At 40.2% G+C, this 27,499-nt stretch overlaps 1 protein-coding gene across 1 annotated transcript in view; it reads left to right on the plus strand.

Annotated features, from left to right (window-relative positions):
- The window catches only part of TRPC5 (transient receptor potential cation channel subfamily C member 5), a gene marked incomplete at its 3' end in the record, with an annotated part of 359,287 nt that extends 333,197 nt beyond the window's left edge, over positions 1-26,090 (plus strand). Inside the window, exons 8-11 of the mRNA XM_084870450.1 lie at positions 22,191-22,394; positions 22,622-22,663; positions 23,660-23,749; positions 25,398-26,090. Coding sequence (XP_084726576.1) covers positions 22,191-22,394; positions 22,622-22,663; positions 23,660-23,749; positions 25,398-26,090 — 1,029 coding nt within the window. The remainder of the gene's footprint in view (positions 1-22,190; positions 22,395-22,621; positions 22,664-23,659; positions 23,750-25,397) is intronic.
- Positions 26,091-27,499: the final 1,409 nt, after the last annotated feature.

Below are 27,499 nucleotides of genomic sequence, written 5' to 3' on the forward strand. Positions count from 1 at the left end.
ATGCAATTGCCCCACCCTCTGGACTCCCTGTCGCCCCCACCCTGTAGATCTTACACCTGCTAAGGAGCATATCCAGAGGCTCTTTCAATGACTGGGTCTAATAGGCAGCTGACAGATGGATATAGGTAGAGGTGGATCTTGTCAGGGTGCCTTTGGACTTTTGCTAATATACCCCCAGGCTCAGTGATAGTAAAAGCCAGCATTGTTGTGCCACTTGGTTATTCCCACACACTTCCAGGTTGAGCAGAGGTAGCAGCAAACTGTGGATTGTTTATAGCTCTAAACAGGCTGCCAAAGACCAGTCAAAGGCAGCATCTTACATTGGACCACACCAGAGTTCCTCCCAAGAGGCCCAGAACCAACACACCTAGTTGTTAGCTTTAGATAAGATCGGAATAGGATTCAATAAGCTGCATAAGCAACATATCCAAAGGGAGACCTTAGCAGGCAAATTATGCTTCATGCGATTAGTATTTGCAAAACAGTTCATATGACGTGGTCAGGGTTTAGCTTCACAATCAGCCAGCCTGAGGTTCAATTGACCCCACACATGAATAGGTGAAAAGCAATCAAGACTCAATTACAACAGAAGACCTACATAACCCACACAAGGGAAATTCCTGGAGCACCCAGATCAGTTGGTCAAAGGAGACTGCACCACTTGACCCTACAGGACACCTACTGCATAAGGACACCCAACAAATACTGGGAATCATAGTAGATCTATATAATACATAGAAACAAATACAAAGAGGTAGTCAAAATGGGAAGATGAAGAAACAGGCCCCAATGACAGGACAGGAGAAATCTCCAGAAAAAGAGCTAAAACAATTCATACACATAGTGTTCAAAGTAATGATTATAAGAATGATCAACAGCCAAAACCGGTTTGGCTCAGTGGATAGAGAGTCGGCCTGTGGACTGAAAGGTCCTGGTTCGATTCCAGTCAAGGGCATGTACCTTGGTTGCGGGCACATCCCCAGTAGGGGGTGTGCAAGAGGCAGCTGATCAATGATTCTCTCTCGTCGATGTTTCTAACTCTCGATCCCTCTTTCTTCCTCTCTGTAAAAAATCAATAAAATATATATTTTTAAAGTGATCAACAGCATAAAAAAGGCATAGAAACCACAAAAAAAGAGTCATTCAGAAGTGACTACAGCATATGAAATGATGAATACACTAGAAGGAATAAACAATAGGTTAGATGAAGAATAAGGCTGAATCAGAGATTTTGATGACAAGGTAGCAGAAAACACGCAAATATCAACAAAGCAACAAGAAATCCCACTATATGGGACAACATATTTGCAAATGTTATCACTGATAAAGGTTTAATCTCCAACATCTACAGACAGCTTATACAACATAATAAAAGGAAGATAAATGATCCAATTAAAAAATGGGCAATGGACCTAAATAGAATCTTTTCAAAAGAAGACAGAAGGAAGGCCAAGAGGCACATGAAAACATGCTCAAAGTCACTAATTATCTGAGAGATACAAATCAAAGCAACAATGCGGTACCATCTCACACCTGACAGAATGTCTATCATCAACAAATCAACAAATGACAAGTGCTGGCGAGGATGCGGAGAAAAAGGAACCTTCGTGCACTGCTGGTGGGAATGCAGACTGGTGCAACCACTGTGGAGAACAGTATGGAGTTTCCTCAAAAAACTGAAAACGGAACTCCCATTTGACCTAGTAATCCCACTCCTAGGAATATATCCTAAGAAACTAGAAACACCAATCAAAAAGGATATATGCACTCCTATGTTCATAGCAGCACAATCTACAATAGCTAGGATTTGGTAACAGCCTAGGTGCCCATCAGCAGATGATTGGATCAAAAAACAATGGTACATCACACTGGAATACTATGCTGCCATAAAAAAATAAGGAATTCTTATCATTTGCAGCGACCTGGATGGAACTGGAGAACATTATGCTGAGTGAAATAAGCCAGTCAATGAAAGAAAAACACCACATGATCTCACTCATTATGGATAATAAGGAACATTATAAACTGATTAACAAAAAGATAGATACAAAGACAGTAAAGAAACAAACAGACTGTCAAATTAAAGCGGGGAGAGTAGGGAGATTTGGGGGAGATAAGAGATCAACCGAAGGATTTGTATACATGCATATAAGCATAACCAATGGACGAAAAACTATGGGGAGGGAGGGCATGTATGGGAGTTGGGGGGGGGGTTGGTAAGGTATGTACACATATAATACCTTAATAAAAAAAAATGGGGGGGGGGATAGAAAACACCCAAATAGAGCATCAAAAAGAAAAAAATAATTTAAAAAAATAAGGATAGTGTAAGGGACCTTTGGGACAAAATGCAGTGTCAAAACATCCATATTATAGGGGTATCAGAATGAGAAGAGAGAAAGCAAGTGATCAAAAACCTATTTCCTTCCTTCCTTCCTTCTTTCCTTCCTTCCTTCCGTCCTTCCTTCCTTCCTTCCTTCCTTTCTTCCTTCCTTCCTCTCTTCCTTCCTTTCTTTATCCTTTCTTTCTTTCTTTCTTTCTTTCTTTCTTTCTTTCTTTCTTTCTTTCTTTCTTTCTTTCTTTCTTTCTTTCCTTCTTTCTTTCTTTCTTTCTCACTTGAGGATATTTTTCCATTGATTTTTAGAGAGCATGAAAGAGAGGGGAAGACAGAGAGAAACATCAATGTGAGAGGGACACTACCATTGGCTGCCTCCTGCATGAGCTCTGACCTGGGCCCTGGTCAGGGTGGAGCCTGCAACCTAGGTACATGCCCTTAATCAGAATCGAACCCAGACCCTGCGGTATGCAGGCCTGCAATCAGTCATGGAGGCTGCGGGCGGGCTCACCCTCTCCTCTCCTAGCCTGTGCTCAGCTGCAGAGGCTGCTGGCTGGGCCCCCATCCCTGTCTATGTCTGCTCTGAAGAGCCTGCCCGAGCTGCAGTGGGGAGGCTCTGGCCAGCCCCTATGTCCCTGTCCATGTCCGCTTCGGCTCAGGGGGCCGACCCCCCTCTCTCTGTCTCTGTCTCTGCTCAGGGCCTCACCTGCGTGCACAACCTCCTCCTGTCCAGTCGTGACCCATTACTGTGTCCTGGCCTAATTTGCATATTACCTCTTAGATAGATAGATGATAGATAGATAGATACATACATACATAGATAGATAGATAGTGCTGGAAGTCCTAGCCACAGCAGACAAGAAGAAGAAATAAAATGCATCTAAATTGGAAAGCAAGAATAGTCATAATTTGCAAATGGAATGATAATGTAAACAGAGAACCCCAAAGATTCCACACAGAAAAACTAAAACTGATAAATTCAGTAAAGTGGAAGTATATAAAATCAATATCCAGAAATCAGTTACATTTTATACACCAATAATGAACTATCAGAAGGGAAATTAAAAAAACAATCTTATTCACAATTACTTCAAAAAGAATAAAATACCTAAGAATAAATTTAACCAAGGATGTAAAAGACCTGTACTCAGAAATTTATAAAACCCTAAAGAAAGAAGCTGAAGAATATTCAGATAAGTGGAAGCATATATCATGTTAATGGGTAGAAAGAATTAACATCATTAAAATTTCCATAATACCCAAAATGATATATAAATTCAATGCAATTCTTTTTTTTAAATAAATCTTTATTGTTGCAATTATTACATGTGTTCCTCTTTTTTTCCACCCATAGCCCCTTCCACCCAGTTCCCATCCCACCTCATGCCCTTACCTCCCCCACTGTCCTCATCCATAGGTATAAGATTTTTATCCAACCTCTTCCCCCACTTCCCACTCCCCCTTCTACCGAGAATTGTCAGTCCACTCCTTTTCTATGCCCCAGAATATAAGATCCTATTATATGCACCAGTTTATTCTGTTCATCAGATTTTTTATTGACTTGATTTTTAGATTCACTTGTTGATAGATATGTATTTCATAAAATACTGGTTCAGCGGTGATGAATTCCTTTAGCTTTTTCTTATCTGTGAAGCTCTTTATCTGAAATTTAATTCTAAATGATAGCTTTGCTGGGTTGTGTAATCTTGGTTGTAGGTTCTTGTTGTTCATCACTTTGAATATTTCTTGTCACTCCCTTCTGTACTGCATAGTTTCTGTTGAGAAATCAGCTGACAGTCATATGGGTACTCCCTTGTAGGAAACTAGCTGTTTTTCTCTTGCTGTTTTTAAGATTCTCTGTCTTTTGGCCTTGGCCTTTATTTATTTATTTATTTACTTATTTTTAATATATTTTATTGTGCCCACAACCAAGGTACATGCCCTTGACTGGAATCGAAGCTGGGACCTTTCAGTCTGCAGGCTGATGCTCTATCCATTGAGCCAAACCAGTTTCGGCTGGCCTTGGCATTTTAATTATGATGTGTCTTGGTGTGGTCCTCTTTGGAATCCTTTTGTTTGGAATGTTCTTCCTGGACTTATAAGTCTATTTCTTTCACCAGGTAGGGGAAGTTTTCTGTCATTATTTTATCAAATAGGTTTTCAGTATCTTGCTCTCTCTCTTTTTCTGGCATCCCATAATTCAGATGTTGTTACACTTGAAGTTGTCCCAAGACTCCTTACACTATCTTTATATTTTTGGATTCTTTTTTTCTTTTTGCTTTTCTTGTTGGGTTTCTTCTTCTTCTTCTTCTTCTTCTTCTTCTTCTTCTTCTTCTTCTTCTTCTTCTTCTCCTCCTCCTCCTCCTCCTCCTCCTCCTCCTCCTCCTCCTCCTCCTTCTTCTTCTTCTTCTTCTTCTTCTTCTTCTTCTTCTTCTTCATATTTCAAATCTTTGACTTGATTCTTGGGATCTTCTAGTCTACGGTTGGATCTCTGTACATTATTCTTTATTTCAGTAAGTGCATGTTTAATTTCTAGTTGGTCCTTTTTCATATCCTTGAGGGTCTCATTAAATTTATTGGCAGTTTCTAGAAGATTCTTGAGTAACCTTATAATCATGGTTTTGAACTCTATATCCAGTAGTTTGCTTTCCTCCATTTCTTTCATTTGTGACCTCTTTATCTCTGCATTTTGGCTGCTTCCCTGTGTTGACAGAGTGGCTTTGTGTGCTAGGTGTCTTATATGGCTCAGTGGCTCAGCCTCCCCAGTCACCTGAGGTTGACACTCTTGGTGCACCCCTTTGTGGGCTGTGTGCACAGTCTTGTTGTGGTTGGGCCTTGATTGCTGTTGGCATCAGTGGGAGGAATTGACCTCCAGGCCAATTGGCTGTGAGGAAAAGCTTTGTCTACAATGTGAGAACTGCTGTGATGGAGACATCCTTATGGGGTATGAGTTGCTTCAGTGGGGCTTTGGTGCTCACTGAATCTCCCCCTTGAGTGTGTCACTTTTGGATGTGAAGAGTTGTAATATAGTATCATCTCACATAGACCACTGGGTACACTGGCTCGTGGATCTCCTAGGAGGTGCAAAGTCAGCCACTGCCTGAGACCATCCAGCAGGAGCTACAGAGAGATCTGCAAATTCCTCCTCTTTGTTTGAGGTTTGGAAGTGCCCAGATGAGTCCCAGCTATGAAGCAATGTAGGCTGCTTCTGCCAGGCCTTAGGCTTTCTTTTGCAAGCTTTGGAGCTCTTTAACCCAGCTGCAGTTTGTTATGTTTTAGATTGCAAAAGGACAGGCCATTCATATGCAAAAGCACATCTTGTGTGGGGTTATAAATTGGGTAGGATGGGGCCTCAGGGAATCACCAGGGCAGAGCAAACAGCAATGCTGCCAGTCAGCCCTGCCCTGGATAGGTCCCTGGGTCTCTGTGTCCCAAGCCCCCATGCAGGAACAATGATCACTGTGAGAACCTCTGAGAGAAAGCTGCCCTCGTTTTCTGGTCCGATGCCAGACCGTCCAGTGTCTCCCCATATGAGTCTGGGTCACCAGAGTCTCACCCAGAACTGGAGTTCAAAGCAATCGGATGCTTATATCTCCCTCCTGATTGAAAAAAACAAAACAAAACAGTGCATCAGTTGCCAGCCCATTTCACCCACACCTCTGCACTTCCTGCCAGTCTCAATGTGATTTTTTCTTTCCTTCTAGTTGTGGAATTTCCACTGAGCCAGCTTTCCTGTGGGTCTGAATTATATTTGTTTTGTTTTTTAGTTGTAGTTTTGATGTGGTTGTGAAAGCCGCCCTCTTGGTTGTCTCCACAATGCAATTCTTACCAAGATATTAATGGCATATTTCATAGAATTAAAACAAATTTCCACAAACTTTATATGGAACCACAGAAGATCCTGAATAGCAACATTGATCTTGAAAAAAAAAAAAAAAGAACAAAGTTGGAGAAATCATACTATCTGATATAAAACTGTACTACAAAGCCACAGTAATTAAAACAGTATGGTACTGGCATATAGACACTCATATAGGTAAATGACCCAGAATGTAGAGCCCATCTGATCTTCAGATAGCGAAACTGCAGCAACTCCACCTAAAGCTCTGACAGAAACAGACACTTGAGTGATTAATATTGATAGCTGGTAGATAGGCAAAACAGCCAAATTGGTCCTGCCTGCTTGCAACCAAAACCTGTGGAGACAGACACAAGCAGAGGAGTGATAGATCACCAAAGACAGTGCCTGACAGTGGTTAGCACCTAAATACCTAACTAACAGGGAGCCCAGGATTGGCAGAGAGAACAGAAGAGTGGGGTCCTAAGCCAGCCCATATGGGGCATTAAAATGCGGCTGAAGCAAACTAAATTTATTTTATTATTTTTTCCTCTTATCCACTCATTCTTTTTCTCCATCTTCTATACTAAACTGTGGTCCTTCCCCTATTCATCCAATTCCTTAATCTGCTTCTCTGATGATTAGTGATGTTGAATCTTTTCATATGTCTATTGGCCATCAGTATGTCCTCTCTGGAAAAATATCTATTCAGGTCCTTTGCCCATTTTTTAATTGGATTGGTTTTTGCTTGTTTGTTTGGGGTTTTTTTTTTGTGTGTGTGTGTGTTGAATTTTATAAGTTCCTTATAAATTTTGGATATTTACCCCTTATATTCCTATTCAAATACCATTATTTGTATTTTGTTTCTTTACCGTAAGACTGCCCTTAATCTTTTATGATTTTTATTGCTTTGATAATCTGATGAATATGAACAAAAAATTCACATATGAACAAACATGCATAAAATTTAGCATAAAATCTCAGGTTTTTTATTTACTTATAGACATTCTCCCACTGTCATCTGGAAATCCCTCACCTTAAGACCTTGTTCCAAGTTATAATGCAAATGTGTTTAGAGCTGTTAATAGGTCACTTATGACTAGATATAAATGAGTCCAATCCTTTACTGATCAGGTTTTCCTATGAGGTCAAGCAAGTAAAGAGATACTAAGAAGGAAATGGAGTTGGAGAAGACTGGGGAGAGAACACCAACATGAAAAAAGAGATTGAAGGCACTGGAGGAAAATGTCACCATCAGCACAGTTTTGTAAAGGGTCAGTTCTGTGCGACAGTCCCCAAGCCAAAGTTGCTTTCAACCCCTACATAAAATAGCAACTATCAATGGACAATTGGAAGATAAAAATGACTGTGTTTATATTTTAAAAGATTTCAGAACTGAGTCTCAGGAAGAATTGTTTCTTGTGGAAGAAAATGTTCTCTTCATAGGCAACAAATAATATTTGTAGATAAGTGAAATGACCATGGCCCAAAGTTCATGGAAACATGATTCTTGACTTCTGCCTTGTTCCCATTATCCTTGTTCTGGACATCAGGGATCAGTTGACAGGAAAACTAAGTGATACAAATGTTCTTTAATTTCCTAGCAGTTTGAGGATTAGAAACTAAATGTGAGTGCTGATTTATTAATATTAATAAGCTCTTTCTCCTGCCATGTGGTAACTGGAGCCGTGTTTTATAGCCAGGCTCAATGTGAGAGACAGCATGGGCCAGAAGGTGTCCTCTAGCTATAATATACATGGTGTCCTATATCTACAACACATATGTCACAATACTCAGAAGGATCATCAGAGGTTACAACCCACTGCATTACTCTGCCTTTTACTTGAGATCTGACAGTAAAATTATATAAGCTCAGATGTCAAGGTAATTCTGCTTTTGTCAAAAAGAAGAAAAAAAGAGAAGATTTAAGTTTAAAAATGAGGGGGGAAGTGAACTGTATTTATCTCTGCCTTATTCTCCTTTCTTCTCTCACAAGATTTTGCTTTTTCTTATTTTCTCTTTCCCAATTTCTCCTGGGCATTTGAACTTATAGAAGTACCCAAGTCTATAAAATTGTGAGATAATCACAAAGGCTTGATGAGAAATATATTTATCATTAAGCTTAATAAATGTGGCTTATCAGGAATCCCCGATAGTGAAGAAAATAAAATATTTCAGGCCTTTTCATTCATGGGATAATCAACACCAATTATTAAAGAAGATCAGAACTACTGAAATTAGAATCCTCTTAACTGACTACATCAAAGTTTCCATTAGCCTAACCCTAAAGATTTCTGGAGGTACAAAGAATTTTTAATCACCCCAAGGATTCTCTAAGAGGTTATACCACAGGGTTTTGCTATTAATACCTTATTTCATACATCCTAATATGTAAAAAGTCAGGGGCCATCATGACTGAAACAACCGGACGGAGAACCAGACAGCAGACTGCATGTGGCGACAAGGCCAGCAAGGGATGACCAAATGCCTGAAGAGTAGGCTGCATGGGGCAACTAGGCCAGCAGAGAGGTTAGGGAGGGATGACCAAATGACTGAACAGTAGGCTGCATAGGGCGACCAGGCCAGCAGGGAGGGGCAGTTGGTGGTGACCAGGCCGGTAGGGGGACAGTTGGTGACAACAAGACCAGCAGGGGGTAGTTGGGGGTGACCAAGCCAGCAGGGGACAGTTGGGGGTGACCAGGCTGGCAAGAAGACAGTTGGAGTGGGGAGAGGCAGTAAGGGGCAACCAGGTTAGCAGAAAGGGGCCAGTTGGGGGTGACCAGACCAGCAGGGGCACAGTTGGGGACAACTAGGCTGGGGGGGGGGGCAGTTGGGACAATCTGGCTGGCAAGCAAGCAGGTGAGCAGTTAAGAGCCAGAGCTCCCGGATTGTGAGAGGGATATCTGACTGCTGGCAGACATCCCCCAAGGGGTCCGGGATTGGAGAGGGTGCAGGCTTACCTGAGGGGACCCCCTCTCCCGTGCATGAATTTCATGCACTAGGCCTCTAGTTTCATATAGGAAAACTAACCAACACAAAAATATGTTATGCTAAAGTCCCTTCCCCATACTGTGACACATAGTAGGCTCTCACTTAATATCTATTGAATAAATGAACCCATTAATGATTTTTATGCATGTGAGTTCTCAGAATATTTGCAAGTGTGAAGACCGAGCAACTGTCAAAGCTGACCAAGCCTAAGTTTATTTTCCTCTAGTTAAGAGGGTGAAAAAGTTTTTCTGTAAAAGGTCAGACAGTAAACATTTTAGGCTTTGTGGAATATAATATCTCTAACACACTATTTAATTCTGTTCTTTTAACATGAAAGAAGTCTTTGAATATACATAAACAAATGGGTGTGACTATATGCCAATAAAACTTCATTTAAAGGAACTAAAATTTGAAATTCTTGTAATTTTCAAGTGTCCAAAATACTTATACTTTTGATCTTTTTCAACTATTTAAAAATGTAACAACCAGCCGAAACCGGTTTGGCTCAGTAGTAGAGCGTCGGTCTGCGGATTGAAAGGTCCCAGGTTCGATTCCGGTCAAGGGCATGTACATTGGTTGCGGGCACATCCCCGGTAGGGAGTGTGCAAGAGGCAGCTGGTCGATGTTTCTCTCTCATTGATATTTCTAGCTCTCTATCTCTCTTCCTTCCTCTCTGTAAAAAATCAATAAAAAATAAGAAATAAAATAATAAAAATAAAAATAAAAATAAAAATAAAAATGTAACAACCATTCTCAGCTTGCAGACTATACAAAACCAAGTGGCAGGCCATATTTGGCCTGCAGGCCATAGTTTGCCCATCCCTACCTAGGTCTTTTAAAATATGTCTCTTTTCTACCTTTGTAGACTGAAGCTCCAGAAGATAGGGACTCTACTTTAGGTTTTCTTTATATTTCCCTGGTGCCTAGTAAAAAGTGGGAAACACAGTAGGTACTAAATCAATACTTTTAAAATAATTGATAGGGATTAACTTGGGAAAATCTGTGATCTAAGGTTGTCAACCATGTTTAAAAATACATAATGTAGCCAAAACCGGTTTGGCTCAGTGGATAAAGCGTCAGCCTGCGGACTGAAAGGTCCCGGGTTCGATTCCGGTCAAGAGCATGTACCTTGGTTGCGGGCACATCCCCAGTAGGGGGTGTGCAAGAGGCAGCTGATTGATGTTTCTCTCTCATCGTTGTTTCTAACTCTCTATCTCTCTCTCTTCCTTTCTGTAAAAAATCAATAAAATATATTAAATAAATAAATAAATAAATAAATAAATAAAAATACATAATGTAGTTGAAACTGGTTTGGCTCAGTGGATAGAGCATCGGGCTGTGGACTGAAAGGTCCCAGGTTCGATTCTGGTCAAGAGCATGTACCTTGGTTGAGGGCACATCCCCAGTAGGGGGTGTGCAAGAGGCAGCTGATCGATGATTCTCTCTCATCAATGTTTCTAACTCTCTATCCCTCTCTCTTCCTCTCTGTAAAAAATCAATAAAATATATAAAAAGTAATAAAAATAAAATAAAATAAATATATTTTTAAAAATACATAATGTAGATTTATAGCCATTGCACGTGTTTAGTATTTAGAGAGGAATAAATTTTTATGGCAATGGGAGGGGCATTATCTCACTGAAAGGAAGTCTGTCTAGATTATGGATTTCATAATTATAGTTAATATAGTGCTTTATACTTTCCAAAGCACATTTGCATATATTGTCATATTTGATACTCACAAGAACTCTGAGTGTAAGCACTATTATCAGCATGTTACAGATGAGGAAACAGGTTTCCAAAAGTTGAGTTCAGCCGCCCTAGCTGGTTTGGCTCAGTGGATAGAGTATTGGCCTGCAAACTGAAGGGTCCTTGGTTCAGTTCCAGTTAAGGGCACATCTGTGGGTTGTGTTCCAGGCCTGTAGAATTTCCCATTCCTAGGTGATAGAGAAAAAAAGCCCTGACTGGGTTAATCCCATTTATTTCTGAAAACTGCAAATCAAACTCAGCAAATCACAATTCAGTATCTTCTCATTGCTCCTGTCCTCCCAAAGGAAAAGGTTCTCCCACCCCCAAACTGAAAGATACTGGCACGCAGAACAGTCTGCACCTCCTTGACTGAAGGGTTCAATTTACATCTCTGGAGACACCTGGAAACGGCGATAAGGAGTTCAGTGGGCTTTTGGACTACCACATTTGCTGTGAACAGTGCTCCTAGAATTATGCAGTGTAAAACCTGCACAGCTGAATGCAGGAGCCCTGCAAAGTTCTCTTTGTAGCAAAAAATAAATGAATAGTAAGCTGAAGGAAACAAGAATATAAGTCTGGGCAGGTGGAGGCCTGATCCCGTGTATAGAGTGATCTGTTTATAAAAATCTCAGAGCCTTAATCAGTCTCTGTTTCTGCACCATTTGAAGGTACTTTTCTGACATACAGGAGTGAGCATGATGCTTATTGTGAAATCCAACTCAGTGCACTTCCCAAAAAACAATCTATGTTAGTGGTTAAGACCTTGAGTTCTAGAGTTCACAGATTTGAATTGTGGTCCCCAGTTTCTAGTTGTGTGTCTTTAGACACATTTCTTTACTCAGGTGAGTTTCACTCATTTACTCATCAAATGGAAATAGTAATAGAATCTACCTCATCAAGCTGTTTTGAAGACTAAAAAAGGTGGTATACTTAAAAAATGATATATAATATTATTAGTGCTCAGTTTCCTTATATATCTGCCTCTGGATCTTCAATTAATTCTTTCTGCAAAAATCTATTGTTCACCCACTCTGTGACAGTCTTTTAGACTGCAATACTGAACAAGATAAAATCCCTAATTTCAATGGGCTTTCCTTCTAGTAGGGAGCCTAAGAATAAGTAGAGAAAAATCCATTAAAGTGATTTGTGATTATTGGTTTGAGGTAACAGAACAGGGTGTTGTGAGATACAGTAACAAAGAACCCCACTCAAATTTAGTTGCTCAGGGAAGGTCTCTTTGAGGAGATGATACTTAAGCTGAAAAATTACAGATGAGAATAAGTTCTTTTTTCCTGTCTAGGGGAAAATAATAATTAAAAATTAAAAGGATGCCCTGGCTGGTGTAGCTCAGTTAATTGGGTGTCAAAAGGTTGCCGGTTCAATTCTTGGTCAAGGCACATGCCCAGGTTGCAGACTTGATCCTTCGTAGGGGCTGGGCAGGAGGCAGCCAATTGATGTTTCTCTCTCAGGTTGATGTTTCTCTCTCCCTCACCCTTCCCATTTCTCTAAAAATCAATTTAAAAATCTTTTTAAAAATAAATAAAATATAAAACCCAAATTCATAGAAAAAAAAGATCAGATTAGTGGTTACCAAAGGCAAAGGGCAGGGGGTGAGGGAATTGGATGAAGGTGGTAAAAAAGTATAAGATTCCAGAAAAAATAAGTACTGGGATATAATGTACAGCATAATGACTATAAGTTAACACTGTTGAATAGTATATATGAAAGTTGCTAAGAAAGTATATCCTAAAAAGTTCTCATCACAAGGAAAAAACTTTGTTTTTCTTTTTGTATCTATATGAGGTAATGGATGTTAACTAAATTTATTATAGTAGCAATTTCACAATATATGTAGGCCAAATCATTATGTTGTATTCCTTAACCTTTTACTGTGCTGAACGTCAATTATCCTATCTAATAAAATAATAATATGCCAATTGACCATCACTCCAACACACAAGATGGCTGCCCCCATGTGGTCAAAGATCCTGCCACTATGTGGATACAAGATGGCCACCACAAGATGGCCAGCAGGGGAGGGCAGTTGGGAAGCACTAGGCCTGCAAGGAAGGGAAGTTGAAGGTGATCAACCCTGCAGGGGAGGGCAGTTAGGGCTGACAAGGCCGGCAGAGGAGGGAAGTTGGGAGCAAACCGGCTGGCAGGGGAACAGTTAGACATCATTCAGGCTGGCAGGGGAATGGTTAGGGGGTGATCAGGCTGGCAGGCAGAAGCAGTTAAGGGCAATCAGGAAGGCAGGAAGACGAGCAGTTGGGAGCCAGCAGTTCTGGATTGTGAAAGGACTGTTCGACTGCCTGGTGGGATAGGGCCTAAATGGGCAGTCAGACATCCCTTGAGAGGTCCCAGATTGGAGAGGGACACCACCCACCCCCTTGCACGAATTTTGTGCACCAGGCCTCTAGTATCTCAATCAAACTGAAAGAAATACATTTTTCAGATAATGTTAAATAAACATAATAAACCCCTCCTCCAATAAAAAGAAAGACCAGAGTGTACCAAGCAGTAACTCCAACCACCTAGCAATTTAATTGGGAAGAGGGACTAATAGCCATTTGATGCCTGAGGTGAGGGGAAGACATAATGGCTGCCCACAAGGCAGCTGCACATGTTCAATAGGGAGAAGAACCTGTTTGTAACATCCACTGAGGGGCCTCTTGCCATATGGAAAGGCTTAAATAAGCTATTAGGGGCATCAGTAGTAGGTTACAAGGGAGTGTTGGGGGCAATGGATGGACAGTGAAATGAAGTTGGAGAGAGGGCTCTCTTTTTTTGTTATGCTGTTTAGCAACTGAGTTGGTGCACTTGAATTAAGGTTGTTACAGGGTTCTAAACTAGATAAACCAATATCAAAGTAATTCCCACCAGGCCCCAGAATGATTACACCAGGAAATTCTAACCACCTAGCAGTCTTGGGGAACAGAGGAGGATTGCTGACCATTTATTTAGTGACAGGGAATTGGCTCTCCTCTAGACCAATAAATATGTGGGATAAGTTGGAGGTGAGGGCATGTATGTGTATGATAATACTAGCTGAGAGGACTCTCTCTACTTCAGGGCCTTCCAAGAGATTGCAGGAGGCCTGGGCTACTTCTTTATTTTGAAGATTCCTATATAGTATCTTTTAAATGAATCAAAACAAAAACAGTTACCAAAATTATAATATGCAGTGGGCTCTCCATATCTGTAGTTCTACATGGTCTGAATCAACCAACCACAGATTGAAAATATTATTTTAAATTAAGAGATGCAGAAGACTGATTGTATGCATTTTTCTATGCCATTTTACATATGGGACTTGTGTGTCCTTGGATTTTGGTATCCAAGGGGTGTCCTGGAACCAATCTCCCAATAATACTGAGAATACTTAGTCTAAATGCTTACATTTTTTTAAAACTGCATTTCTAGATCTGAGACAAAACTACAATACAATGTACAACATCTAGTGAGGTCCAGAAATCAGCATTTTAAACAAATGCTCCATGTGATTCTGTTGCACATCAACATTTGAGAGGCATGCCTTGAATTCTACCAGCAGAAGAAAGCAGTCTAAGTGAGATGGACTTCCCTTGAAATGCCAGGGAAATTATCTCTCCTTGATTTGGGAAGTGTATGTCACAACACAGTTGTGTTGCTACTAATTAATGTAAAGGATGCCAAAATCTCCCCCTCCATAGAATATCCCTCTAACCAGTCTGCCATCAGTCCCAAGATTCCTGGAAGTAACTTTTCTTTTTAAAGGTTATTATTAGCTTTGCTCTCCTATGTCTGTGCCAGCCTCGCTCCCTTTTCATTATGTTATAAAGCTTTCCAATTTGCAAGAGTAAGATGGTTGCTGGCAAGAGACCTGAAAGAATTCATAAGAATTTATCAAAAGCTGGTAAAAAAAAATTGCTTTGTATTTGATTCTAAGGAAAATAAACTTGTGCTTGAATTTGTTGAGAATTGTGAAACTGGAGATATGTTCATTTGACCTAGCTATGGCCATGTGTTCAGAATCTGTGCTGCGACCTTCACAGAGAGTTCAGGTTAACTTGCAGGAGGACTGACGACAATGAATACACTATAGAAGAAATATGAATTTTTTTTAAATAAATCTTTATTGTTCAGATTATTACAAATGTGATCCTCTTCCCCCCCTCAATTGCTCCCCTCCACCAGGTTCCCACCCCACCCTCTGTCCTTTCCCCATCCCCCATTGTCCTCATCCATAGGTGCACAGTTTTTGTTCAGTCTCTTCCTGCACCCTCACTCCCCTTTCCCCAAGAATTGTCAGTCCACTCCCCTTCCATACCTCTGATTCTATTATATTCACCAGTTAATATTGTTCATCAGATTTTTTTAATTCCCTTGGTTTTTAGATTCACTTGTTGATAGTTATGTATTTGTTGATCATAATTTTTATCTTTATCTTCTTCCCCTTCCTAAATAACCCCCTTCAGCAATTCATATAATTCTGGTTCAGCAGTGATGAACTCTTTTAGCTTTTTTTTTTTTTTGTGAAGCTCTTTAACTGTCCTTTGATTCTGAGTGATAGCTTTGCTGGGTAGATTATTTTTGGCTGTAGGTTCTTGCTATTCATCACCTTGAATATTTCTTGCCATTCCCGTCTGGCCTGCATGGTTTCTGTTGAGAAATCAGCTGACAATCGTATGGGTGTTCCTTTATAGGTAACTACCTGCTTTTCTCTTGCTGCTTTTAATATTCTCTCTTTGTCTTTTGCTCTTGGAATTTTAATTATGATGTGTCTTGGTGTGTTCCTCTTTGGATTCCTTTTGTTTGGGGTTCTGCGGGCTTCCTGGACTTGTAAGTCTATTTCTTTCCCCAGGTGGGGGAAGTTTTCTGTCACTATTTCTTTCAGTATTCTTTCTGTATCTTGCTCTCTCTCTTCTTCTGGAATCCCCATAATTCTGATGTTGTTTCGCTTGAAATTGTCCCAGAGGTTTCTTACACTATCTTCAACTTTCTGGATTCTCTTATCTTCTCCCTTCTGCAGAGGAGTGTCCTTTGGCTCTTCGTGTTCTAAATCTTTGTCTTGATTCTTGTGATCTTCCAGTCTGTTTTTAGGACTTTGTATAATATTTTTTATTTCAGACAATGTTTTCTTCATTTCTTGTTGATCCCTTATTATTTCTAGTTGTTCCCTTTTCATATCCTCATAGGTCTCATTTATTTTATCGGCCTTTTTTAGGATATTGTTGAATAACCTTATAACTGTAGTTTTGAACTCAATGTCCAATCTTTTCTTTTCCTCCATCTCCTTCCTTTGTCTCCTTCCTCTTGTCTGCATTTTAGTTGTTTCCCTGATTTGATGGAATAGCTTTGTGTTCTAGGTGTCTAGTAGAGCCCAGTAGCACAGCCTTCCCAGTTACCTGCGGTGGACAGTCTTGGTGTAGCCCTTTGTGGGCTGTGTGTGCAGTCTTGTTATTAAGCCTTGCTTATTGTTGGTATCACTGGGAAGCTTTGATCTCTAAGCCAATTGGCTGTGAGGATCAGCAGAGTCTCAGCTAGGAGGGCTTCTGTACTCCCCTTGGATAGGGCGGGGTCTCGGGGTGGCGCAGACAAGCTTTGGTTCCCTGTTAGTCTCGCCTTAGAAAAGACCTGTTCTCGGAGAGTTTCGGAAGATTGGTTGCAGGCGCGCGCACCTCTTTGGTAAAGGCACAGACAAGTTTTGGGTTCCTGCCAGTCCCTCCTTAGAGAAAGCCAGCCTCTGGGAGAGCTTCTGTGCTCAGCCAGAGATTGGGCGGAGTCTCAGGTTGGTGCAGACAAACTGTTTTCCCTTGGGCTCCTCCCCAAGTCCCACAGTAATGGCCTCTGGCTTCACACACCTCTGAGAGATCTCTGCCCACTGCCTGACAGTCTGGCCTCTCCCTGTCTGGGGCCGTCTATCAGAGCAATAGGCTGATTCTGTTTTCCGCTCGAACAAGAAAGCCAGTTGCGCGTTAGCTGTCTGCCTTCTCCGTGCGCCGGGAGTAAGCCAGTAGCGAACTCAGCCCGGCAGCCCTCTCAAGCCAGCAGCAATCTCTGTCCGGCCCTTCCTCTCCCCGCGCTGGGAGTAAGCCAGCGCCTTTTCGCGCACACAGTTCTCCGTACCTTCATAATTCCTGAGGTTCAGGGTGCCTTCTCTCTCCTTCCCAGATGGCAGAGCCTCCTCTCAGCTAGCCGTTTGGCACTTCAGGGCAATGCCTCCCCTGTTTTTCAGTTCTAACTTCAAATTTGTTGTGGTAGGCTGCATTCAGGTGTCTACCCTATGCCGCCATCTTGGTGTCTCCGAAATATGAATTTTTTTAAGGCATTTGGGGGCCAGGTGGAAACCTCTTTCTTGAAGAGGCACACTGAGTCCTGTCCTTCTGCTTTTTATTCACTTTGAATACATATTTTCCCTTTAGCAATGCATACAGGCAGATCAAAGGTAAAGTTTGGTAAACAATGTAAGGATTATCAGGTCAGGAAACTTGCCTTGTGCCATCGCAATCACAGCAGGAGCAAAACTTATGCTGATATTCATCTTTGATGAATATCAAAGTCCATTGGCCTTCCAATGTCTCTTTCGCACTTTCATGCAAATGCTTGTTATGCTTTGGTCTCATCAAATTTGAACAAGTCAAAAACATTTGAGGTTATGCTCTATAGTCACAGTACATTACATTAGCACTGTGAAAGCAGTTAAAATAAATAGAAGCTCTCGCCTGCTCCACAGGGTCTGACAATCTCTAAGGTATTTCAGTGAACACACATGAACTAGAATGCACATGCAAGGCTATGTGCCATTAAAAGCATGTTATAGTAGCACAGAAATTCTAAAATTTTAGGAAGTTGGGAATAAGAATAACCAAAGTCTATTATTGTATAGGTATGTCATATAAAAGCACCTAGCCAGGGTCTAATTTGGGTGAATGTTCAAATCATAGTTGTGTGGAGAGGGTAGAGCAGAGAGTAGGAGAGGGTATCACAAGCAAACACTGAAAATAAGCAACAACAAAAAATAAACAAAACAAAAAAAACACACACAATGTCTGCTTTGTCTATAATATAAGATGAAAGGCTAGCCCCATGCAAACAAATAAAAATCTCTTGGACATCATATATTTATTGAAGTTTTAGGCAAATACAACTACAAAAGCCATATTTATAATCTTGCAATTCAAACTAGATCCATGGTTGAAAATTAGATTTCTACATACCAAATCATCTTCTTGATCATATTGTTCACTGCCACAATTTAATATCTATTGTCTATCAGCAAATAAATAAATTAATTTATTTATTGAATGAATTAATGAATACTTACCCTACTCATACTTTACAGCTCAAATTGTCCAACCAATCCTGCCTCTTGGTATATTATTTCTAAATCTCTAGGACTCAGGTGTTACTTCTGTACTCTAATTTTGTTCTGTGTGGTATTCCAACCACTAATACTGGAATGTCATGTCTCTGTGCTCAGCACATAGCTGAGGACCTGGAATATGGTACTTGATCGACACAGGAATCAAAATATGAGTGGCTAGATGAATATTGAACTGATACATGATAAACGAATAAAAAGGGACTATTGAGATGATAATTTTCAGTAACTTCTCTGCTAAACCATTACATACTAATTCCAAGCCTGAGCTCCCACTTAAGCACTAGAGGAATGGAATGGTAGCATTTTGGTTCTTTGAGCTGTTTTCAAAATGTTTATGGAAAGTCATAGCCGCACCTAAGTGGAATAGGTGCGATGAAAGGCACCAGAGAGTCTCCTAAGCTCAAAAAAGGTATCTATGGTTTACAACTTGGCCCACTGCATAATTCTATTCTTTGTCAAAATCAAATGCTTCTTTTTGACTATTATGAATAATGTTGTTATAAACATTTGTTTACAAGCTATTATGTGGAATATGTTTTTATTTCTTTTGGGTATATAATTTATAGTGGAATTGCTGGATCATATGGTAACTACAGGTTATCCCCAAAAATATATATATACTTTAACAGCTGATAGCTGTTAAATAAAAATGAAATGTATTATAATAAACACTGCCTTTATAATTATTAAAAGTGTGTATATACATTTTTGGGACACCCTATATATGTTTAATAATTGGAGGAACTACCACACTGTTTTCAAAAGCAGCTGTACTGTTTTACATTCCCACCATTAGTGTGTGAAGAGTCCAATTTCTCCATATGTTCAGCAATACTGATTATTATCTATCTTTTTAAATGATATCAATTTGAATCACTGTAATGACAAATGATGTTGAGCATCCTTTCATTTGCTTATTGATCATTTGTATTACTTCTTTGGGGAAATGTCCAATCAAATGTTTTGTTTGTTTGTTTGTTTGTTTGTTTGTTTTTTAAATATATTTTATTGATTTTTTTACAGAGAGGAGGAGAAAGGGATAGAGAGCTAGAAACGTCGATGAGAGAGAAACATCGACCAGCCGCCTCTTGCACAACCCCTACCGGGGATGTGCCCGCAACCAATGTACATACCCCTGACCGGAATCGAACCTGGGACTTTTCAGTCCGCAGACCGACGCTCTACCACAGAGCCAAACCGGTTTCGGCCAATCAAATGTTTTGGCCACTTTTAATTTGGTTTATCTTTTTTAAAAAGATTTTTTAAATTTATTTTTTAGAGAGAGAGGAAGGGAAAGGGATAGAGAAATCAAAACATCAATGAGAGCGAAACCATAAATCAGCTGCCTCCTGCATGCCCCCACTGGTGTTCGAGCCTGCAACCCCAGCATATTCCCTGACCAGGAATCAAACCTGTGACCTCTTGATTCCTGGGTATACTCAACTGCTGAGCAACAGAGGCTGGGCAAATTAGTTTATCTTTTTATTGTTGAGTTGTAATTGTTCTTTATTTGTGGGTTGTCTTTTTATTTTCTTTGTAGTGTACAATAAATTTTAAGTTTTATGGAGACAAATTTAACTAATTTTTTTCTATCTCTTGGCTTTTGATGTTACATCTAAGAAACCATTGTCTTAACTAAGGTCATGAAAAGTTAGACCTAAGTTTTCTTCTTATAGTTTTTACTAGAGGCCCAGTGCATGAAATTTGTGCATGGGTAGGGTCCCTAGGCCTGGCTAGTGATCAGGGCTGATTGGGGCCTTCTGGCTGCCAGTCAGGGCCTCCATTCTCCAGCTGCCAGCTGCCAACCAGGGCATCCCTTCATTCCATGCTGCCCCCTGGTGGTTAACTAGAAATAGAACTCCTGATCTCCTGGTTGAACTCCAGGGACACTTTGCATATTAGTGTGTGTGTGTGTGTGTGTGTGTGTGTGTGTGTGTGTGTATATATATAATTTCTTAACTTTTATCTCTGTGAACCATTTTGAGTTGAGTTTTATTTGTGTTGTGAGGTAGGAATCCAATTTCAATCTTTTGAATGTGGAAATCCAGTAGTCCCAGAATGTCCAACTGAGGATTCCATTCAAATGACATTTTGAAAAGGGGACATTAGCCAAAACTGGTTTGGCTCAGCGGTACAGCGTAGGTCTGTGGACTGAAAGGTCCCGGGTTTGATTCAGTCAAGGGCATGTACGTTGGTTGCGAGCACATCCCCAGTGGGGGGTGTGCAGGAGGCAGCTGGTCGATGTTTCTCTCTCATCGACGTTTCTAGCTCTCTATCTCTCTCCCTTCCTCTCTGTAAAAAATCAATAAGATATATTTTTTTTAAAAGAAAAGAAAATGGGACATTATAGCAATGGAAAATGGAGCAGCGGTTGCCAGGAGTTGGGGAAAGTTTGGTCACAAAGGGGCAACACTAGGGAATTTTGGTGGGTGATGGAACGGTTTTGTGTCCTGATTGTGGTAGTGGTTACGTAAGTCCATGCCAGGTTAAAAATTCTGTGTGTGTGTGTGTGTGTGTGTGTGTGTGTGTGTGTGTTTCTGTTTTGGTTATGATGATGATTTCACAGGTATATATACATATACTAGAGGCCAGGTGCACAAAATTCATGCATGGGGGAAGGTGTCCCTCAGCACAGCCTCCACCCTCTCCAATCTGGGATCTCAGTGGGATCAAGCCTAAATGGGCAGTTGGACATCCCTCTCACAATTCAGGACTGCTGGCTCCCAACAGCTCACCTGCCTGCCTGCCTGATTGCCCCTAACCACTTCTGCTTGCGAGCCTGATCACCCCCTAACCACTCCCATGCCAGCCTGATCAATGCCTAACTGCTCCCCTGCCAGCCCAATTTCCCCTAACTGCCCTCCTCTGAGGGCCCAGTCATGCCTAACTGCCCTCTCTTGCCAGCTTTGTTGCCCCTAACTGCCCCCCCCCCTTGCTGGCCCGGTCACTCCTAATTTACCACCTTTGCCAGCCTGGTCAGCCCTAACTGCCCTCCCCTTCTGGCCCAATTGCCCCTACCCTTTCTTGCCAGCCTGTTCATCCCTGACTTCCCTCCCATACAGGCCTTGTCACCCCTGACTGACCTCCCCTACAGGCCTAGTCGCCCCTAACTGTCCTCCCCTGCTGGCCATCTTGTGTCCATATGGGAGCAGCCATCTTATGTGTTGGATTGATGGTCAATTTGCATATTAGGCTTTTATTATATAGTATGTCAAAATTCATCAAGTACTTAAAAAGGGTGAATATTACTCTGTGTAAATCATACTTCAATAACTTCAAGTAATTTTTTTAAAAGAAAGCCTCTCCAAACCACTCCAATTCATTAAAATAACTTCTATAGACAGTTCAGTATGTACCTGTCTGGGGCATGTAAGTATGTAATATAAAGGGATTTTCAATTGCATGAATGAGATCATTGTACAACAATATATATTATGCTTTATATTGCTTTTTTTACTTAAAAATCTTGGAGTTCTTATAAAATGTACAGATAAATTCATATATACACATAGTGGTTCTATATATAAAATGTTCATATATATTTTTAAATGGTTATGTCAAAAGCCATTTTATGGATCATTTATTTTACCAGTAACATCATTTATTTTACCAGTAACATCATTTATTTTACCAGTCTCCCACTGTTGAATATTTAGGTTATTGTCAGATGTTCTGCTATTAACAAATTACAATCCTATAGTGAACAGCCCTGTACATACATCTTCTTATGAGTATATTTATAAGATAACTTTCTACAAGAAGGATTACTGAATCACAGAGTATATATAATTTGAATTTTTATAGCTACTGACAGATTGCTTTCTATAGAAGCAAGGTAGAACTTTTAGAGTGCAACGTGGGTGCATTTTAGTTGTTCCCATCCCGAATCCTTTAATTTCTCTCTTTCATAGGATCATGCAGATATTGAGTGGAAATTTGCAAGGACAAAGCTCTGGATGAGTTACTTTGATGAAGGTGGAACCTTGCCACCTCCTTTTAACATCATACCTAGTCCCAAGTCATTTCTATACCTTGGCAACTGGTTTAATAACACCTTCTGCCCAAAAAGAGACCCTGATGGTAGACGGAGAAGGCACAACTTGAGGAGCTTCACAGTAAGGCTTTTAAAAATTGTTTCTTTATAAACAAAACTGTGTCTTGTCTTTCCTCATTTGTGACATTCCCTATCTTAAACACCATAAAATCACTCCAAGCTAAAATGTTTGTGGGTTTGTCAGGCAGGAAATCCTTTCATTATCTAGTCCTAATATTTAGAAATATTTGGGTGGATGGGTTGCTGAGAGACTGCTGATGTAACTTCTTTGTCCATTTTTAATTATAGGAACGCCATGCTGACAGCCTGATACAGAATCAACATTATCAGGTAAAGCTTCCTCACAGAGACTAAGCACAATAGGTCTTGGTCAGTTGTGTGACCTTGGACAAGTTGCTTAACCTCACTGAGGCTCAGTTTTCTCATCTGTAAAATGGGGATGATAAAAGTTTAACTCAGAGTTATTGTGATAATTGAGTAGTGCGTGTGTGTGTGTGTGTCTGTGTGTGTGTGTGTGTGTGTGTGTGACACTGCATTAAGTGGTTGCTATCCATATTACCATTAGAATACAAAGAATAGTAACCATATCTGTGCCATTCTCAGAGAGATAAGTAAAAAGAGGCCATCCCTGTAAAGGAGAAGTGAGATTTGACTCTAAGAAAAATATCTTGAGCACTGGCAGGTGTGACTCAGTTGGTTGAGCATCATCTTGTTCACTGAAAGTTTGCTGGTTCAATTCATGGTCATGCTAAGGTTGTGGGCTGGATCCCCAGTAAGGGCCGTGCAGGAGGCAGCCAGTCAATGTCTTGCTGTCACATTGATGTTTCTCTCTCCCTCTCTTTAAAAATCAATCCAAAGAATTAAAATATCTTGATTGCGAAGTGAACATTAAAATCAGCAGACTCTGTGACACTGCTGAATGACTTTCTTAATTTTATAAAAGGAAGAAAAACTCATTTTACTAACTAGGAAGATTAAAGGTTAAGCCAGCCTGACTGGAAAGATATTGACTATGACCAGTAAATGATTATTCTGCTCTCATTCTATAAATGTAAATCCGTACTTACTCTATGTGTGGAAAATTTTCCTTTCAGGTTTATTTGATCTTGCTGGCCCATTCTGCCACCAGATTTGGACATATAATAATTCTTCATTTATCTAATGAAATTAACTGAGTTTTTGCAGAAGATTTCTGGATCCTGGGAGGATTTTCCACTGCAAAGATGATTTAAGCATATTTTATTTCCTGTGTATGTTTTTTTATTTTACTGAGAGCCCAAGAAGGAAATGCCTCTTCATGTGTGTGTTTTCCCCCCTTAATTCCAGGAAGTTATTAGGAATTTAGTCAAAAGATATGTGGCTGCTATGATACGAAATTCCAAAACAAATGAGGGACTAACAGAAGAAAATTTTAAGGTAATTTAACCATGAAGTGGTTTAATTTCTTATTTCATATTTCTTAAGCATCATTTAATCTTCACAGTGAAGTTTCTGGTGATGGAATTTCAACTGCCTGTAACACAGCACACAATCAGTTTTATGAACAAAATAATTTGTCCTATGCATTCTTTTCATATTCTGGGTATTTCTCAGTGTGGGAACTGAGTGCTTTAAATGATGACAAGAATGTGTGGTGATGGGCAAGTTACCAAAGGGAAGATGACTGAAGATTTAAATGATCTGATTACTTTAAAAATATAAGGTAAAAATCAACAGAATACATTATTAAATCTAAGATTCAAGAAATCCTACCATTAAACATTAAAATTCTCTCAATACTAGCATAGCATCAAATAGATATTTTCAACCAGGGCCAATTACGTTCCCCAGTACACATTTGACAATGTCTGGAGACATTTTTGGCTGTCACACTGGGATGTGTGTGCTATTGGCATCTTGTGGGTAGAGATTAGGGTTGCTACAAAACATCCTAAAATTCATGGGATAGTCCCCACAACAAAGAATTATCCAGGTCAACATATCAAGTGGTTGAGAAATCCTATCCTAGAATACATGTATATTTTCTAAGGGATATAGGAAGGCCATTATCCTAATCCTCAGATATAACCCATCTATTAGGGCATGCTATGTGCCAAGCACCCCACTAGTATCTCGAGGAGAGTGGTGAGCAAGATATAACTATCCCCTATTTTCAAGAGGTGACATACAAATAATAATAGAGGCTGACAAATGAGCATTCTAACAGGATATACACAGGGTGCTGTAGAGACACAGAGGAGTGACTTGGGGAGTCAGGACAGGTTTGTAAGCTAAAGTTTGAAGAAGGAGCCAAATAAAGGAAAGTTGGGGGGGAAAGTATTTTAGACAAAGAACAGCCACAGGCCAAGGACCAGAGGCAAGAAAGAATATGTCCATACAGGTAGACAGTAAAGAAGAGCCTGGGGAAAGTAGGAAGAGATGAAACCAGAAAGATCAACAGATACCAGGCCTTGAAAAACTTTGTAGTCTGTGGAGTTTCTACTTTTTTCTAAGGTCAGTGACAAGATACCAAAGAGGTGTAGCATGACCAGATTTAAGCATTTAAAAGATGATTTTTAAAGGAGCAATCTAGTAGTTGAGCAGCCAGTTAGAGAGAGAAGAAATTTGATAGGGACTTGAATGAATAGGATCCCCTCTTCCAAAATAGTAGCCTCATTACATGGCACATTTGACTTCCCTAGTTTTAAATCTTAGAGTCCTAAAAGTTTTTCCTCTTCAGGATCCCTTTTATACATAGATGCATATATCTATGAGAGCCAGTTCTCTATTCTAATTCCCAATTTTCAGTTAATGCTTTAGTCGGGATTAGTTTGTTGGGGTGCCCTGATGCTGAGGTTCTGAAATCAACTTTACCAATTGTCAATTTTTCCAATGGCCAGCCCTGCCCACAGATTTATTTATATATTTTTCTTGTGCTGGGATAATGTGAGGTTCTTCTGGTAGTTCATGAACTTTGTAATTTGTTATTAGGTAAAACCTGGAACATTACAAAGAATACCCAATGTGCCTATTTTGCACTAAAGACCATGCATCTTAACATGATGTGTTTTCTCTCTTGCCCTAGGAGTTAAAGCAGGACATCTCCAGCTTTCGATATGAAGTGCTTGACCTCTTAGGAAATAGAAAACACCCGAGGAGAAGCTTTTCAACCAGTAGCACTGACTTCTCTCAAAGGGATGATACCAATGATGGCAGTGGTGGGGCTCGGGCCAAATCCAAGAGTGTCTCTTTCAGTTTAGGCTGCAAAAAAAAGGCCTGCCACGGGCCACCTCTCATCAGAACCACACCAAGAGCCAGTGGTGCCAAAGGAAAGTCAAAAGCTGAGTCATCAAGCAAGCGTTCCTTTATGGGTCCTTCTCTCAAGAAACTGGGTCTCCTCTTCTCCAAGTTTAATGGTCATATGTCTGAACCCAGTTCAGAGCCAATGTACACAATTTCTGATGGAATCGCTCAGCAGCACTATATGTGGCAAGACATCAGATATTCTCAGATGGAGAAAGGGAAAGCAGAGGCCTGTTCTCAGAGTGAAATTAACCTCAGTGAGGTAGAATCAGGCAAAGTCCAGGAAGCTGCTCAGAGCAGTGAATGTCCTCTAGTCTGTTCCAGCTCCCTTCACTGCGCATCCAGTATCTGCTCCTCAAATTCAAAACTTTTAGACTCCTCAGAGGATGTGTTTGAAACTTGGGGAGAGGCTTGTGATCTGCTCATGCACAAATGGGGTGATGGACAGGAAGAACAAGTTACAACTCGGCTCTAAATCAAACCCCTATTACTTGTTCTGGAACTCAGCCGAAAATTTGTAATATCTTTGCTCTCAGAGGTGACAGGATATAATCCCCTTACTGCCCCCACCCCCAGAAAGGAGAGTAAAACGCCTATTATTTTCACCATCTTATATAGCCACATTCTCCATTTTTTGTTCTTCTTGTTGATTATTATTATATTACTATGATTTGCCTTTGTATACCTATAAGTCTATTTCACAACCAATAGAAGGGGTGTGTGCCCCTAATCAGCAGAGGTGCAGTCAGGTGCTTAACCTTTTGGCTTTGCTTTTCTTATCCTTGCTTCCTTGAAGCTCCAGGTGCCACTTTGCTACTGTTGCTGCCGCACAGATTCCTGACCTTCTTCAGAATCTCACACCATTTCTCCACATGGCTGAAGGTTGTCCTCAGCCATCCCCACCAGCTATCAGATAAGGCAAACAAACCTGCCTATATTTCTTACCCTTCAGTGCTCCATGCTGCCCATTTTGGTTCAATGAACAGCATCAAAGGGAGCCTGAACAATCAGCAAAGAATTGTCAGCTTGTGGTTTCTAGGTATAACTGGCATTCTTGTTATTTCCACTTTTAAACACTACAACTTCTCCTTATCATGGGGACTGTTGAGGTTGTTTCCCCCCTTAAATATGTGCTAGTTTCCTAATGTGTGCCAATGAATATCTACCACATAGTATATGTCATATTTAATAAGTTAGTGAATTCCTTTCTTGTGTTTGTGTATTTCAGTTAACTTACTACATTTTAAAATGTGACAGTACTAAGATTAATATTTAAAATGTGGACTATTTTTTAAAATGTCTACTGCACTATAACCAATAGTCACTACATCTCATATGTTGGCAAGAAAAAAATAATTAGCTGGTATATTTATAGGGTCCTATTTACTGTTGATAGTTTTAATCATCATTGCTATTGAAAAGCATTTATAAGATAAAGGACGAGATTTGAAAATATTTTTATCAGGAAAAAAAATGACATCTTGCTGAGGTGTCAAAATCTGAAAAGAGCCTCTTCATTTTAATTAATTCCTAATAAAAACCCAACAATTTTAGGTCTAGATAACCTGATTCTGGTTGCAGTTAGAATATTCACTGGGGGCATGGAATTGCATGTGTAAACTTATGTTAGATATCCTATTCTAATAAAAGAGTAATATGAAACTTAACCATTACTCCGCTACACCCACAAGCCACACTTACAAGCCAATCAGGATTGAATATGCAAATAAACCCAACCAAGATGGCTATGGCCACAGAGAGCAGGAGGGAGGTTTGGGTTTTCCCAGCAATGGAAGAAGCCAGGCTTTCCATCTGCCCTTGCTGGCCTAGGCCTCGACTCAAGGCTACAAAGTTGCAATAATAGATCCAAACAGAAATGGCGAC

This window comes from Pipistrellus hanaki (assembly GCF_964339955.1).
Source record: "Pipistrellus hanaki genome assembly, chromosome: X".
Taxonomy (NCBI): Eukaryota; Metazoa; Chordata; class Mammalia; order Chiroptera; family Vespertilionidae; genus Pipistrellus; species Pipistrellus hanaki.